The sequence below is a fragment of the Terrapene carolina genome, unplaced genomic scaffold, assembly GCF_002925995.2.
Source record: "Terrapene carolina triunguis isolate 2854851 unplaced genomic scaffold, T_m_triunguis-2.0 Scaffold93, whole genome shotgun sequence".
Classification (NCBI taxonomy): Eukaryota; Metazoa; Chordata; order Testudines; family Emydidae; genus Terrapene; species Terrapene triunguis.
In genome coordinates, this window is record NW_020664444.1 from 1,524,492 (window position 1) to 1,539,981 (window position 15,490).

At 49.3% G+C, this 15,490-nt stretch overlaps 1 protein-coding gene across 1 annotated transcript; it reads left to right on the forward strand.

Annotated features, from left to right (window-relative positions):
• Positions 1-248: 248 nt before the first annotated feature.
• Positions 249-15,101, forward strand: SCNN1G (sodium channel epithelial 1 gamma subunit). The gene is made up of 12 exons (XM_024217846.3): positions 249-565; positions 1,686-1,983; positions 2,771-2,964; positions 4,696-4,799; positions 5,289-5,452; positions 8,794-8,892; positions 9,902-10,019; positions 11,191-11,269; positions 11,359-11,416; positions 12,049-12,110; positions 12,312-12,387; positions 12,891-15,101. The coding sequence occupies exons 1-12, from the start codon at positions 249-251 to the stop codon at positions 13,266-13,268; spliced, it is 1,947 nt and encodes a 648-aa protein (XP_024073614.1). The 3' UTR covers positions 13,269-15,101.
• The last annotated feature ends 389 nt before the right edge of the window (positions 15,102-15,490 follow it).

Here is a 15,490-nt window from a genome sequence, read left to right on the forward strand (position 1 = left end):
TGTCATCTGTGAACTTGCTGAGGGTGCAATCCATCCCATCATCCAGATCATTAATAAAGATGTTGAACAAAACCGGCCCCAGGACCGACCCTTGGGGCACTCCGCTTGATACCGGCTGCCAACTAGACATGGAGCCGTTGATCACAAAAGCTTGTCTCTCTCACCCATTGCTGGTACAATAAAAGATATTACCTCATCCATTTTGTTTCTTTAAAATATTTTGTCTCCCTCCATGTGTAGAGTTAAACATGGCTCCTGGGAAGACGATCAAAGCCAAGATCAAGAAGACTTTGCCAGTGACTGGCCCCCAGGCTCCAACAGTCAGTGAGCTGATGCATTGGTACTGCATGAACACCAATACGCATGGCTGCCGGCGTATCGTGGTATCAAAGGGACGCTTGCGCAGGTTCATCTGGATCCTACTCACCTTGAGCGCCGTGGGGCTGATCCTGTGGCAGTGTGCTGAGCTCGTCATGTTCTATTACACGGCCTCTGTCTCAGTCACCGTGCAGTTCCAGAAGCTGCCCTTCCCCGCAGTCACCATCTGCAACATCAACCCTTACAAGTAAGCCATGAGGGGGTGGCTAATTGCTGTAGAAATGGCAGTCACACCATTACAGCCAGGGTGAGCGTGTTTTCAGAGGGCACAAGGAAAGTGTTTCTCAGACATTCGTTAAATAATTTCCCCATAAAACTCTTTCCAGCACTGAGCCCCTCAGGAAGCTTATCCTGCTGCTCTGACACCACTGCTCTAATTCCATCTCCTTCCTGTTAGCTCTGCCCTCTTCCCGCAGCACCCTCAGATGCTGCACCTCTACTCCCTGGCTGTGTACACTCCTCAGACATTTGTAGCCATATTTGACTTTCCAGTGCTGAGCCAAGCTAGATGCATTTAGCTCGTTTTATCTTTCTGCACAAGTCAGCCCCCTGATCCTTCCAGTAATGGAGAGCTCAGGCCTAACTAATATTCCAGGCACACTCTCTCCAGCGGGGGGCGGAGAGTTTGCCATCTCCTCTCTCTTGGATGGGACGCCTTGGCATATGCCGTCCAAAATCGCATTGGGTTCTTTTTCCTGCCAAACTGTATACTCTGCTGTCCCTCTCCCTATCCCAATCTCTCTCTGCCATTCCTGCTCTCTGGCCTCTCCTGCCTACGGGGGAGCTGCACTTCAGATTGTATTGTCCCAGCTGCATTGACCCCAGGATAAATCTTTTCCATTTCCTGTCCATCTTTCTTCTCGCTCTAGTTTTGGCCATTCCTCTTCGTTTAGTGCCATCCCCCAGCGTATTACTATCGGTCACTGCCTTCTCTAGCCTCTCCAGCTCATTAATTAAGATATTAAAGAAGCTCAGGCCTTACAGCGACCTCTTCACAGTTCAGTCTGTTGTTGTTTATAATGGCCTGTTGTCCATAGTCCTTCAGTCAATGGGCAATCTCTAGGATCTAGCTTTTACCCAAGCCAATTCCAATTAATTGTGTGAATAAAAGTTCCAGACAGTATATGAAGTGAAGCATCAGTACTAAGTCAGTCTAGGGAGGAGAATGAGGAAGAGCTGGCTGTCCCCTATAATAAGCTATTCATTGTACAATGCATAGGACAGGATAGGACTGCATGGAGTAGTCCAGCAGGGTGACACGGGGAGAATATGGCCTGTTATTTCCTATTACCTTCTCTCCAATGTAGGTATAGTGCAATGAAAGAGCACTTGTCTGAACTGGACAAAGAGACAAAAAATGCTTTGGAGACTTTATACGGATTTTCAGAGGGCAAATCCAAGGTACGTCGGGATGCAGATGACTGGAACGCTACAGGGAGCAAATTTCTTGAAATAATCCCTCTGGTAAAGTTCGAAGACCTCTCTAAGAAGACTGTGACTGAGATTCCAAGTGGCAATAAGCGGAAAATTGAGACCAGTGTCTTTCACCAAGGTTCCAGCATGGTGAATACTGGAGATCCACAAGATGTCGTGGGCTTTCAGTTGGTGAGTTCCATCCCCACGTGGTGACTGGACGCGGTGTTGGCAGAGGGAGTGGATGTGCTAGGGCAGGCACCGCTGTTTGAGGGGATGACAAGTGTAGCACTGGAGGGAAATTATAAACTTTCAAGAGTTAATTGAGGCTTTAGTGAGGAATAGATACAAAGAACCTTCAAGGATGGAGAGACCCATGTACTGTAGATCTTCCAAATCCAGACCCCTGACATGGGGTGCAATTTTCAGCAGGTAACAGTCATCCACCGGTTCCTTAAACATGTCCATCCACTGCTTCCCGCAGATTATTCCACATACCCACAACCCTCTGGAAGAAAAAGTCCTTTTTGAAATCCAGCCTAAACCGCTTCCTCTTTATTGCCAACCATGACACTGGAGAGGTCATTTCTTAGATCCCGCATGATGAGCCCCCACCAGCCATGCTTCTTTAAGGTTATACACATTCCGTTCCTGATGTCCATGCTCACAGGAAAGGTCACTGGTCCCAAATGAGCCACTTTGCTGCTTCTGTACCTTTTCCAGACTGATCTGCCTTCAGAATGCACACAGTTCTCAACACGAGGTCTACCAAGGACCTTTGGAAGAGGATCCGTTTTCTTCCTTGGTTTATGTATCCCATCATACCTTATTTGTCTTCCTTTTTTTTTTTTCTCCTGCAACTAGAAACTTCCTGCTTGAGTAGCATTGTTCAGTAGAAATCATATTGCAAACCCTTCAGTGGAAAATTACACCACGTCTTCCTCACCTGAAACTCATTTTCCTCCTTTATTATTATTAGTGTGACCCAAACAACAGCAGTGACTGTGCAGTTTACACATTCAGCTCTGGGGTAAATGCTATTCAAGAATGGTACAAGCTGCATTATATGAACATCATGGCACAAATACCCCTGGAGACGAAAGTGAACATGGGCTACTCCGCTGAGGATCTTCTGCTGACGTGTTTCTTCGATGGCATATCTTGTGACACAAGGTCAGTGCACAAAAACTACTCACCAGCCTAACTTCTCACTTCTTAAAATAAATGCCAAACAATTAGGAATTAAATGTTTGTTATTTACAGAGTGCAAATCAGTGTGTTCAGGAATGTACAGAGCATAGAGGAAGCCACTGTCCCTTGCTTACTATCTAGATTAGGCAGACTACACAGTTCAGACTGACCATCAGCCGATCGCCAGGCTCAGAATGGTGAAGACAGATGTGTAAATTGTAACATTGTGTTACACACGTCTTGCTCTGACGAATTATCGCTGACCAGTTTAGCAGTAAAAGTGCATTTGAAGGTGGGTTGAATGAAGGAGGAGGGTCATATGGAGCACAAAGAGAGACTGTTACAATGAATTTCAAACACCAATGGACTTCAAAAGCCAACACACTGCTGAGTCTTCCATTGCACAATCAGGGATCATATCTGCACCCTGAACCCCCCGTCCAACATAAGAGTCGTTGGAGCACAGATTGTTTGGCATCGGTTCTGAAACAGACACTGTTAGTAGAATTGGGACCTAGGGCTAAGATTTTGTAAAAATACACTTTTACAAGTCCAAAGTCCAATAGCAGTGCTCCTTTCTGTGTTCCTTGTCCCCTCGGAACTGTTGATTTCAGAAGGAGTTTGGAGTTTCCCTAGGATGCAGATTCGATCCAAAAATGTTCTTATAACTCTTTCTTAATTATTTAACTGGAAACATTTTTAGCAGTCATTTCCCTGCAACATTTGCAGCATTGTGCTAGTGCACAAGAGCCTGGAAATGAGTGCGTCTGGAAACCAGATATAAAGCAAAGTGAAAGAGACCTGTTTTCCAATCTTGAAAAAATATGCATAAAGAAAACAGCACAGGGGATAAATATTAATTAGATCTGAAGATTATTTCAGATTTAACAAGGTGAAGTCTGGAACATAGGTGAAGATTGCTTAAATATATTAATGTAGCCAGACAGTACCATTTAATGTGGTTGTATTGGTTCAATTTAGTGTGCTCTTAGGGAGAAATTCTGGACCAGAATTTCATTTAGTGACTGCAAAAAGAACAAGGAGTCCTTGTGGCACCTTAGAGACTAACATATTTATTTGGGCATAAGCTTTCGTGGGCTAGAACCCACTTCATCAGATGCATGGAGTGGAAAATACAGTAGGAAGATATATATACAGAGAACATGAAAAGATGGGGGTCGCCATACCAACTAACGAGACAAATCAATTAATTTCTCCTGCTGGTAATAGCCCACCTTAACTGATTACTCTCGTTAGAGTTAGTGTGGCAACACCCATTTTTTCATGTTCTCTGTGTATATATATCTTCCTACTGTATTTTCCACTCCATGCATCCGTTCTAGCCCATGAAAGCTTATGTCCAAATAAATGTGTTAGTCTCTAAGGTGCCCCAAGGACTCCTCGTTGTTTTCGCAGATACAGACTGACACGGCTGCCCCCACTCTGAAGGTAGTGACTGAATACCCTAATACATACTTCTCTTCCTGGGACTGTAACATGTTTGTTGGCTGTTTTATGTATCGATATGGCATGAATATGTACATTGAGCCTCATCACTTAAGTAACAAACAGTCTAATTTAGGACTCTTAACACCTGTTAAACCCGCTTGCTATCTCTCCGATCAGGCTGATGGGAGATCCAGTGAGTAATTTACATTGCCACAGGCAGTTAGATCAGAGCCTAGGATGAAAAAAATGTTTGCTCTCTTTTAGAAACTTCACCCCTTTCCATCATCCACTGTATGGCAACTGCTACACCTTCAATAGTGGAGAAAACGGAAAAGTCCTGACCACCTCTACAGGAGGCAGCGAGTATGGTAAGGGAACCAAGTTAGTAGAGACACTAGAAAGCAGATTGTTCAGGGAACTGCATCCTAAGGGGGTTGACTGACACGTCGGCATTAGACATGTTATCTGATTGTGTTGGTTCAAATGAACATTTCCCCAATCTGTTGCCAAATCACATGAATCAAATGTTGTTGCATCACTAGAGTTTTTCCACCTGAAATTATTCCAATCCTCCCCAGTTAAGTAACTTGTTTTTTAATAGGTTTTCAGTAACATTCTAAGTTATCACAGCTATTTATTATTAGTTGTGCTGGATGCTAAAGATTAGCTGCAGGAGTGCTTGGACAGGCATTGATGCACCCAAATGATATCCTGACAGTTCCACTTGAAGCCAAATGTTTAGTCCAAACAGATGATGACAGTTAGAAGATTGTACAGCAACCATAGACTGGGCGACTCTCCCTGAGGTAGGGCTCTAGCTTTTTTAACCCCGTTAATGCTATTTCTTTGTTCTGCAGGATTGCACGTTGTTCTTTACATAGAGGAAGCAGATTACAATCCCTTCCTGGTGACCTCGACCGGGGCCAAAATCATTGTCCACGACCAGCATGAATATCCCTTTATTGAAGATATCGGGACTGAGATTGAGACTGCAATGGCCACCTCCATTGGGATGCACTTTGTGAGTGGCAGAGATCTTTCTCCTCAGGCTCACAATAGCGCTTACAAACACTGTATTCACTGTGTTAAATAGATCCCGCTGCTGCCTCACAGCCTCCTGGAATGCTAGCAGAGAGCTGGGAGGGTACATTTATGCCCCAGGCCTGGCTCTCTCAAGTGCATTAGAAAGCATGAGGCCAGAGAGAGAGCCACTGTAATTGCTAGAGCACTCTTCGGAACCACATTTTATTGCTCAGGGGTGAGAGCTGTTGGAAATGCAGGCCTGTGAGCATCCCACATCTATGGGCGACCCTGGCTTTATCCCATGGATTTCTTGACGATTTTGATGTTTTCTACAACGTTTGAGGCACGATCCACACCATCAAACCCCTGGTTTAACTCATGTGCTGTAGCACGGTACAGACATGGTTGTGGTCAAATCAGGTTCTGATGTGGTTTGGCTGCCAGAGCAGACGAGCTAAAGAACAACTCTGACATCTGGCTGTTCTGATTGGATAGATGGGTTCTGTGCTTACTGCCCTCCTGGGCTGGCTGTGAAGAGACCCTTCCAGATGGCCGTGTCTGCACTCACCTGCCTAGGGAATTCTCCCACCATTGCTATCACTGGGAGTAGGGTGGAGGCTGAAATAAGGTGCTGGGAGTTTCCCAGAGTAGTTCAGTGTAGAGCAGGTGATAGTGTCCTAAGGGGCCTATGCCTGTTGCAGAGAAGCTAAAGATGTGCCATCAGAAGATACAAACTTCCCCATTAATCTCAAGGATCAGTTAAGTGATCATTTGGGCTTTCCTTTTCTCTGCTGTTCACTGTACCATAAACACTCAGCTAAGCTGTTTATTTGGAGTGGCTGGGTGTGCCATGCCATGCCCTGATAGTCCATGCATTAGAAAGGACAGTAGGATAAAGTCTGACAGGTTCAAATGTGCGTATAGATGGCTATCTTCCAGGTGTCTGGATAAACATTAGGGACAAGTGACTTTATAGTGTCTAAAAATATGGGGAAAAGAACAGGAGTACTTGTGGCACCTTAGAGACTAACAAATTTATTAGAGCATAAGCTTTCGTGAAGAAGTGGGCTGCAGCCCACGAAAGCTTATGCTCTAATAAATTTGTTAGTCTCTAAGGTGCCACAAGTACTCCTGTTCTTTTTGCGGATACAGACTAACACGGCTGCTACTCTGAAAAATATGGGACTTTCCCAAAGAGGCTTGTAGGTTTCTATAAAAGCAGGCATGAGTAATCAGCAGCAGAGGGTTAGATCTCTAGAGACCTAAAATACCTCCCAGTCCTGCCTAACCCCCATGTCCTTGTTCTGCTGCCTACAGAATAAGAACAACTCCACATATCACATTAGCGGAAACTCTACTGGAACAACTCTAGATATTGAAAAACATGGTTTGCCTTGGCATTCCTCAACTATGTCATACACTGCCTTAAAGTCCCAGAGCTGTGTCTTGGGGCAGTAGATTTCTGGTATCAGGTGGTCACAGGACAAGACTTGGTGCCCAGTGAATAAGATAGTCACTCAAACAGAAAAGATTGACACACAAACTCTGACATGGAAGAAGTGCCCTCTCATAATCAATACATTGTTTAGCAGGAAGCCATTGCAAATATTCTGAATGTGTAGGTGGTTAGACTTGGAGTACCCTGAAATATGGTAGTTTTTGCAATACACATAAATAAGATTCAATACATTTCCTTGGAGTTGGGTTTAAGAGCTTACAGACAGTCTGCTTGCATCCGGATGTATCAGAGAAGGTAGAATCCCGCTTCCAGTTTCTTCATCTCAGAATCAAAAACTACATCTTGGTGCCATATCAGTAGTGCCTCTCAGGAGGAGGAAGAATCTAAGCCTGACATTTCCTGGGAGCCTTTATAGAGAGCGATCTGTGATTGTCACAGACGGCTGCTTCACATGCAACCCCCACAACACTGTCTTCTCAGGGCACCCTGATCAATCCTGCACATGCATCTGGTTGTGCAAAGGAGAGCCCAGTGTGCACACACCCTGAAATGCCCAGGCCACTACACGGCTGTGTGTGTGTGCACAGATGGGCTTGTACACGGGCACTTAGTATTTTGCAAATGTGGGTTTCTGGATACATAATGGATGCACATGCATTTCTGTGGATGCACCAAGACCCTCCACCCTCTAAATATATTGCCCACAATGTCCTAAACCAGACATGGGTAATATTGCCAGCCCCTCGTCCACACACAGAGCAATGTTATTTCAGTGCAGGAGTGACAGAAAAGGAGCACATGCCACAGCAGAAATTCTACCAAAAGCAGCTATCACAAGCCAAGTACAAGACAAGCAAAGGGACCCAGTAGCAGATCCTGCGAGGCAGGATTCCTAGCATTAGATCTCTTCCAGGAACTGAAAGAGCGACACTTAAAAGCCATTTCACATGGATTTTCAAAAGCAACCAGTCTCTTCTTGCTCTCACCAGACTGACTCAGTGTCTTTCCTTGCCCCTTCCGGGTGTAATTTCAGTCTTTGATGGAAGCAATTGAGCTGCACTGCACAAGTGACGGCAGCCAGGGTTGCTAGGGTCTGGAATTTCTGCAGCCCCATAGCTGTGCATAGTGCTTTACAGACAGGTGCTGCCCCAAGGAATTTACCCTCCGGGCCCCTGGTCCTACAGTCAGATCTGCTAGCACAGAACCCTGTACCCACATGGAGCCCCTTTGCAGGATCTGTGGCCAAGTCAGACACGGTACGGGCAGGGAGAATAGATGTACAGATGCTTGAATGAGTATTCCTGAGATCTGGTGCACGTCTTGTAGCTCCAGGCATTCTTTTAGGATGCTATAGAACCAGGACTGTTGGCGGGCGAGTGGGAGAGGCGAGGCAGAAGCAGGGAGGTTGGAAGGAGGTAAGCGAGGTAGCCAAGTGCACTAATGGCTTGAACCTCCGAGCTGCTGAGTGCTCCACTGGCTTCAGGAGAGGTTGAGGCCACTCAGCACCTGTCAGGATTGAGCCCTCAATCAGGATGCCCTTTATTCCAGGCCCAGGAGACAGAATGGGGAAAGGTGAACGCCCAGAAAAGATTCCGGCTTTGAGGCAGGAGGCATCGCATGGAGGCGTCAAATGTAATTAAGAAAGAATCTAAGAACAATTCTAGCCACATAATCTCCTACATAAAAGCAACCTATGTCCTACAGGCGAATTCACATAAGCTATACGGTGTAGGCACAGCCCGGAAGTAGCGTCAGTCCTGCCTCATCATTGTTATCATTTAGGACTGTGACCCAGGGTGTCCAATAAGCAGCACTGAATGGTCTCTTTCCTTCAGCTCTGCTGGGGTCTCTCAAATCAACATTGGTTTTCTGGTTTTCAGACTCGGTCTCACAAGCTAAGCAAACCGTACAGCGACTGCACCGAGACTGGCACGGACATTCCAGTAGCGAACCTCTACAACAAGAGCTACTCGCTCCAGGTAAAGCGCTGTTACATTTGCTTTTTCAGACACAAGGTGGGAGATGTAATAATTCCCTGATAACTAGAAACTTCTGTGCTTAAACTCTGTACCGTTCCCTTTTTGTTTAAACAGCATCTTAATAACATTTTTAAATCTGCTCTTGGACCAACTTCTGTTGGCGAGAGAGACGCGCTTTCAAGCCGCACCGAGCTCTTCCTCTGGTTTTCAGTCATTGGGGCGATCCCCGTATACAAACGGCACAGTATTCTGCAGCGCTAGCCCCCAGCCCTGCAGAAGCTCTGCTTCAGGTGAAATGCTTTGGAGCACAGCTGTAGAATACCGTAGTACTTTTAAAATCAGGGTTTTGTTTCAAAGTGATTGAAGCTTGAAGTTGCCTTGGGGATTTTGTCATATGGCAGGAACATTAGCTCGTTATGAAATTCTCTGGCACTGCTGGACTGGAAAATATTTGCCAAACAAATGTTGCAGCTTAGTGTAACCCTTGAAGCCAGAAATTGTGACCCCTGTCAGATAAGACTCCATGAATAACTGATACGATCTAATCTGTGTCCAACCAGCAGAACGCTTACAAAGAAAGTTTCCACTAGTTTTGCATGACTCCTGTCTTAGGCTCCGCCTTGAGAGCGTCAGGCATCCTGGTTTCCTCCATGATCATTCCCATTGCTCTTCTATTAATTGATACTTTTTGCAAATCCGGCACCTGGGCTTGATTTTTCTTTGATTGAGTATGAAAATGCAGCCCCCTGTGATGTGATGCCAGCTGAGGTCACACAGGCCTCCAGTAGGATTAGTGCCTTAAAGCACAGAGCCCTGCACTGCAGTTGGTAGGGACTGAACATGGGGCCCCACCTACTGGAAATTCCAGCTGAAAATGTTCGTTCCTGCTGGTTCCAACTGACAACCCATTTGGAACAGAGCAGTAAGTGGCAGAACCTAGAAGCAACCCAGGCATCCTTGCGCATTTGTTGACTCATAGAAACCCAACTCTTGGTTTATTTCCCTGCAGATTTGCCTGCATTCCTGTTTCCAGAGGGCCATGGTGGATACCTGTGGCTGTGCCCAGTACGCCCAGCCCTTACCTCCTGGCGCAGAGTACTGCAACTACAAGAAATACCCCAACTGGAGTAAGTTCTCCACAGCATGAGTCAAGTCCCCACACAGCCTCCTTTACCGCCTAGTGACAACCACCAAATGTGCTCCTGACAGACACGCCCCAGCTCAGCCCCTGGCATTAGATCATTACCACACACACTATTCTCAACTGAAATCTCCACCCACACAAGCCCAGCCGGGCTGGAGGAAAGGTGAATCTGCCTTGGCGTAACGCGGGCGCCCTTGCCGGCTTTTATTGCTCAGCCTGGAGATTAGCTCTCTGCTAGCAAGAGCTCCCATGTCTCTGAAATCCCAGCTACACGCTTCGGACCGCTACTGGGTTGGGCTCTGGTAGCATTTGGAGGCCCCGCCTGAGTCCAGCACTCTGTTGTGCTACGGGTTCTCAGGACAAATGTTTTGGTGGCCAGTCAGAGCGCGGCCACCAACTCTTGCTGGTGGCCACCAACTCTTGCTGGTGGCCACCAACTCTTGCTGGTGGCCGCTCTCACACTTTTTCCTAAAATACTTAATTAGCGTTAGGAAAAACAAACAAATATACACATAGACACGTCCAAACCATTGTAACTTATTTATTGCTAGCTAGTAAGGGGGTCCGGGGGGTGGTTGGCCAGGGGAGGTAGCGGGGGCCTGGAGCATGAAGCTTTGTGGCTGGGGGATGGGGCCCGGGGCTGGAGCCCAAAGCCCCACGGCTGGAGCCTGCTGCCCCGCACCCCCAGGGCTGGAGCCCAACGCCTGAGCCCCACCGCCCCTGGGAAGGTGGGGAACTCACCAGCCGCCTGCTCCTCCAGCGTTGCCCAGGTGTCTCCAGAGGGGGGCAGGGCCCAACCCCCTGCTGGCGGCCCAGCAACCAACCCTAGGGCGGTGCCTCCAGGAGCAACAGGGAGGGGCCGCTGCTTTCCCCTCCCCCCCAAATCACAGTGAAGGAGGCTGTGGCCACAAGGAAAGCCGCTGGTGGCCACTGTGCTAGACTCTGTGCAGACTCATAGCAAGAGCCTGCCCCTGCCCCGGGGAGGAAGTATTTATCCCCATTTTGTAGCGGGGGAAATGAGACCCTCAGAAGAGAGGGGACTTGCCCAAGGCACAGAGGGAGTCTGTCCCAGAGCCAGGAACTGAATGCCGGTCTCCCAAGCCCAGACGTACTCTGGCTTCCCCAGCCAATTACCCTGCGCTCTCTTTCTGCAGTGTACTGCTACTACAAGCTGCATGAGAAGTTTGTGAAGGAGCAGCTGGGCTGTCAGCAGATTTGCAAAGAAGCCTGCAGGTGAGTCACTTCTGGCCTATCTGGCAGCAGGAAACATTCCTCATGCAGGAATTCAGACTTACAGCTAACACCAGCCTCTTTTCCCGCAGCTTCAAGGAATGGACGCTGACCACCAGCTTAGCCCAGTGGCCATCTTCAGTTTCTGAGGTGAGCTCCCAGTTCTGCTCCGCTTGCTCAGCCAGCCGAGACCCACAATGAGGGTAGCCGGCGCTGCGTCCAGGCTGGCTTGGTTCCCTCGTGCCTCGGCCCGCAGGATCATTGTCAGGCTGGGGCTTTCCCCTGCTTCTGCTGCTGTGTCCCATCCTCCAGGGGTTCGCTGCAGTCTCGGTGCGGGCTGCCCTCTCGCCACAGGAAGGGATGAGCCCAGATTTCTCAGTGAGGGGAGATGAAGTTACAAGGGCAAACGGCCTCCCACAACAAAAGGGGGAGGGGAAGCTTCCCAGCTCCAACAGGAACTAGGTAAAATCCAGAGGTGCAGCTTTGGAAGTGAGAGGCTTCCTTCGGTATTTGTGAGCATCGGCCTGGTGCTCCTGAGCAGGGGATCTGAACCCTTGCAATGCGTGAGGCTCCCATACCCAGCCAAGGAGCTCACCAGCTAACCTGGAAACCTGGGGGTTCAGTCTCTCTGGGGCTGCGAGACCCCCCCACCCGGCGGTCGCGTGAGGTCCCCACCACACAGTCATGGCGTTTTAGAATGAAACCCGGGCCAAACGAGCTGTCGCGTCCGGGCTCCCTGGGCTTGCGCTCATGGCAGTTACGTTGTTTTCTTGTTTTCCAAGGACTGGCTGCTTCGTGTCCTCTCTTGGGACAAAGGGCAGAAAATCAACAAAATGCTGAACAAGTAAGTTTCCCCCTGTGTATTTCCAGCCGGTGTCCTGAGTTCAGATACAATCGCCGCGACCCTAACAATGGCAATAGAAAAGAACGCTCCCTTCGACGGGCCTGGCCCTACTCGTCCAACTGGTTCTTTAAATCACTCTTCAGTGAGCCTCACACTATTGTTTGACTAAAGCCAGGGCCTGCTCTCTCTCTCCCTTCCCAGAACGGACCTCGCAAACCTCGTGGTGTTCTACAAAGACCTGAACGAGAGATTCATTTCCGAGAATCCCGCCAACAACGTAAGCTCTGACGTCTGCAAGCGTCGGTTGAGAGCCAGAATGGGTCCAGGGCAGGTAGCAGCAGGACAAGCTCCCCAAACAGTGCCCTCCAGTGTGCCCCGGTCCTGTCCTGTCGCTACCATCTCCAGGGGCATGCGGGGAGTTCAGGTTCCTTGGCTCATTCAGTCCTTGTCCTCTGTCACGTAGGCACCTCTCCTCTAGGAACTGCCCTGAGACAAGTGTCAGTGACTTTTCTGTTTCTGTGTTAGTTGATATTTCTAAAGCGTAAGTGAGAGGGGAGCAGGCAGGAAGCTTAGCGACGTGCCCATTACATTTTGCCTTCACGTTAGCGACCAGACTCCTCTGTATTGGGCAGGTTGTGTCTAGTTACCCAGCCCCTGGGCACCTTGTGCCAGAGGCTGATTGCTCTAATTCAGAGCCGTCTCCTCGCTCGCTGCTGCTGTCCTGGCCCCCGCGGATGCCTGGCTGGTTCCGGCATAACCTTGCACTCTCTTCTCCTCCAGATTGTCATTCTTCTTTCCAACTTCGGGGGCCAGCTGGGCCTTTGGATGAGCTGCTCTGTGGTTTGTGTCATTGAGATCATCGAAGTTTTCTTCATCGACTCATTCTTCATCGTCATGCGGCGCCGCTGGCAAAAGGCGAAGAAATGGTGGCATGACCGAAAAGCAGCACCCGCTCAGGTTAACGCTCCAGCCAACGAGGGCCACGACAACCCCGTGTGCATCGACGAGGACCTGCCCACCTTTAACACTGCCCTTCACTTACCACTGCCCCAGGAAAATCACGTGCCCAGGACTCCGCCGCCCAACTACAGCACTTTGCAGCTAGACGCTGCATTCACAGACCCACTGCCCGACACTCTGGAGGGCAGCTGCCATTGACAGTATTTATCTCCTCATCCAGAGGCCAAACTAGGCAATGAACGTGTAATCCGGGTGTCCAGGAGCGAGAGGTGTGTGTCTGGGGGGAGCACTGCGGGACTGTTGGGTAGGGTTTAGAGCTCTGGCACTCAGCCCCCCAGCATAGAGCAGTGGCTGGTAACGCCAGGTCCGAGTCCCTGGTGTTTTCCAATGAAAGGGTGCTGGCGCTGGTTTGTGCAGGATGTGGAACTGAGCTGTGATGGGCCTTGCCAAAGAGACAAGCCACACACCCCTCCCCATTTCATCTGGGTAGGAATCACACCTCGGGAGAAGCGGGCATATCCAGCATAACCCCGCAGCTGCTCCAGGCCTGACCTGTGGGAACACCCCAGGCCTTTGGGACGGCTTGTGTTACTTGGCTCGGGGCAGGCAGAGAGGAAGCTCTGGGGAAAGCGTTAAAACCAGGCAGGTACTGGATGGTGGTGAGGGGAAAGGAAAATGCCACTGTGGGGTCAGATTCTAACCGGTTCGGCTAAACCCCAAGCGGCAGGATTCTGCCAGTCGCCCCCGAGAGAGAAATTCCATAGCCTGGAGGAGAACCTTGAAAGCCAGTCGAACTCCTCCTGGAGTAAGGCACTACTCAGCCTGAGTAAAAGGGAGCCAGACTCAGCCCCAACCCTTCCTTTAAAATGCCTGAAGTCTAATTTTGAGCAGGCTAATGACCAGACACGGCAATCAGTGCGCTCCTTAAACAACAGTCAGACCCACTCCTACACTAGCCCCAAAGGATCCCACTTCAAGTGCAGGTGCCCTTGGCACCCTTGGGTTCCAGCACCTGAATCCTCTTCAGGCTACAGTCATTTGACACCTGGGCCGAGCCCTTCTGCTGGGAAATACCATTCAAATGCCAGCCCCATTGGCTGGCAGACACCCTTAGCCCGCACACAGCCCGAAGAACTGGGCTGTGCTCTGGGGAGCATCTCAAGGGCCAGGAAGGAAGAGGAATCCCACTCCAGGGCACAGTGGCAGCAGAGCCCCCTGGGAATTCCTGCACCCAGACCCAGCCTTAACGGGGAACAGTGAGCAGAAGATACACTGACCCCGTCCCCAGGCGTGTGGCCCTCAAACTCCCCTTGTCCATTAGCATGCAGCGAGTTCCCTGTGGAGCTGCACGCTCTCATGCCAAGCCCCTGTGCACGAGCTCCTTGGATCCTACCACTAGTTCCGCCCTGGCCGGGGGGCACTGTACCTGCAGATCTGACCCACTGAATTGAGATGAAAACAGTCGCTGGGTTTCAAACAGTGGTTCTAAAACGGTCACTGCTCATGCCCGGTCTCACAGAATGTGTTAGCCCGAATCACTGGAGTTTCCCTGCCTTGAGCACATGAACACGAGAACATTCAGGGCCCAATTCTGCCCCCCTTGAAGTCACCAGCAAAACTCCCATTGAGACCCCAGAGTGAAGGCTGCAGCTCATTGTCCCCTCTGGTGTGCCCAGTTTATTGCAGGTGAGCACACGCCTGGCAAGTGCATTCTGTATGGAGGGGTGGGCGCCCAGCCATGACTCATAATCTCCCTCTTCCTAGCCGGTTCCTGCCCTGGCCTCCTGGGAGCGGAGTAGGGTGGGCTGTGTGAGTGTTAGGATGGATGCGTGCTGGGCCGGCGTGGCTTCGTGGGCTTTCAGAGTACTGTGTTGTCAAATGAATCAGGCATTTTAACAGTGAGAACAAAGATGTTTCCAAATGTGCAATACAAGACGTCTTTTTTAACCGAATTATTTACCAGCAGAGAGGCTGGAAAACGACGAACAGGGAAAGATATATTTTTGAATAAACTGGTTTTTTTTTAGTTAATGGATGTGTGTGTTGTTCTGCTTGGATGTCTGAAGTCATTGCTGCGAACGAGTGAGCTGCGCCTCGCTCTCCCTGGCCTGCTCTATACCAGCCCTTTACATTTGTAACAAGGGACCAACTCAGAACTGCTCAGCAACTGGGAGTGACTCTTCCGGCCTGTCTACACGGGGGCTAGTGTAATGTGCACCATGCGGCTGTAATTTCTAAAGCGCGTTGTGTTGCACATTAATTGGTCCATGTGGTCCCTGCTGGTGCGTACTGCACATTCCCTGGAGTGCTTTAACCACCAGCAGGGTCTACGTGGACCAATTAACGCACTTTAGAAATCACATCCCCAGAGTACATTACCCCACCGTGTAGACAAGCCCAAAGCTGCTATAGTGGAATTG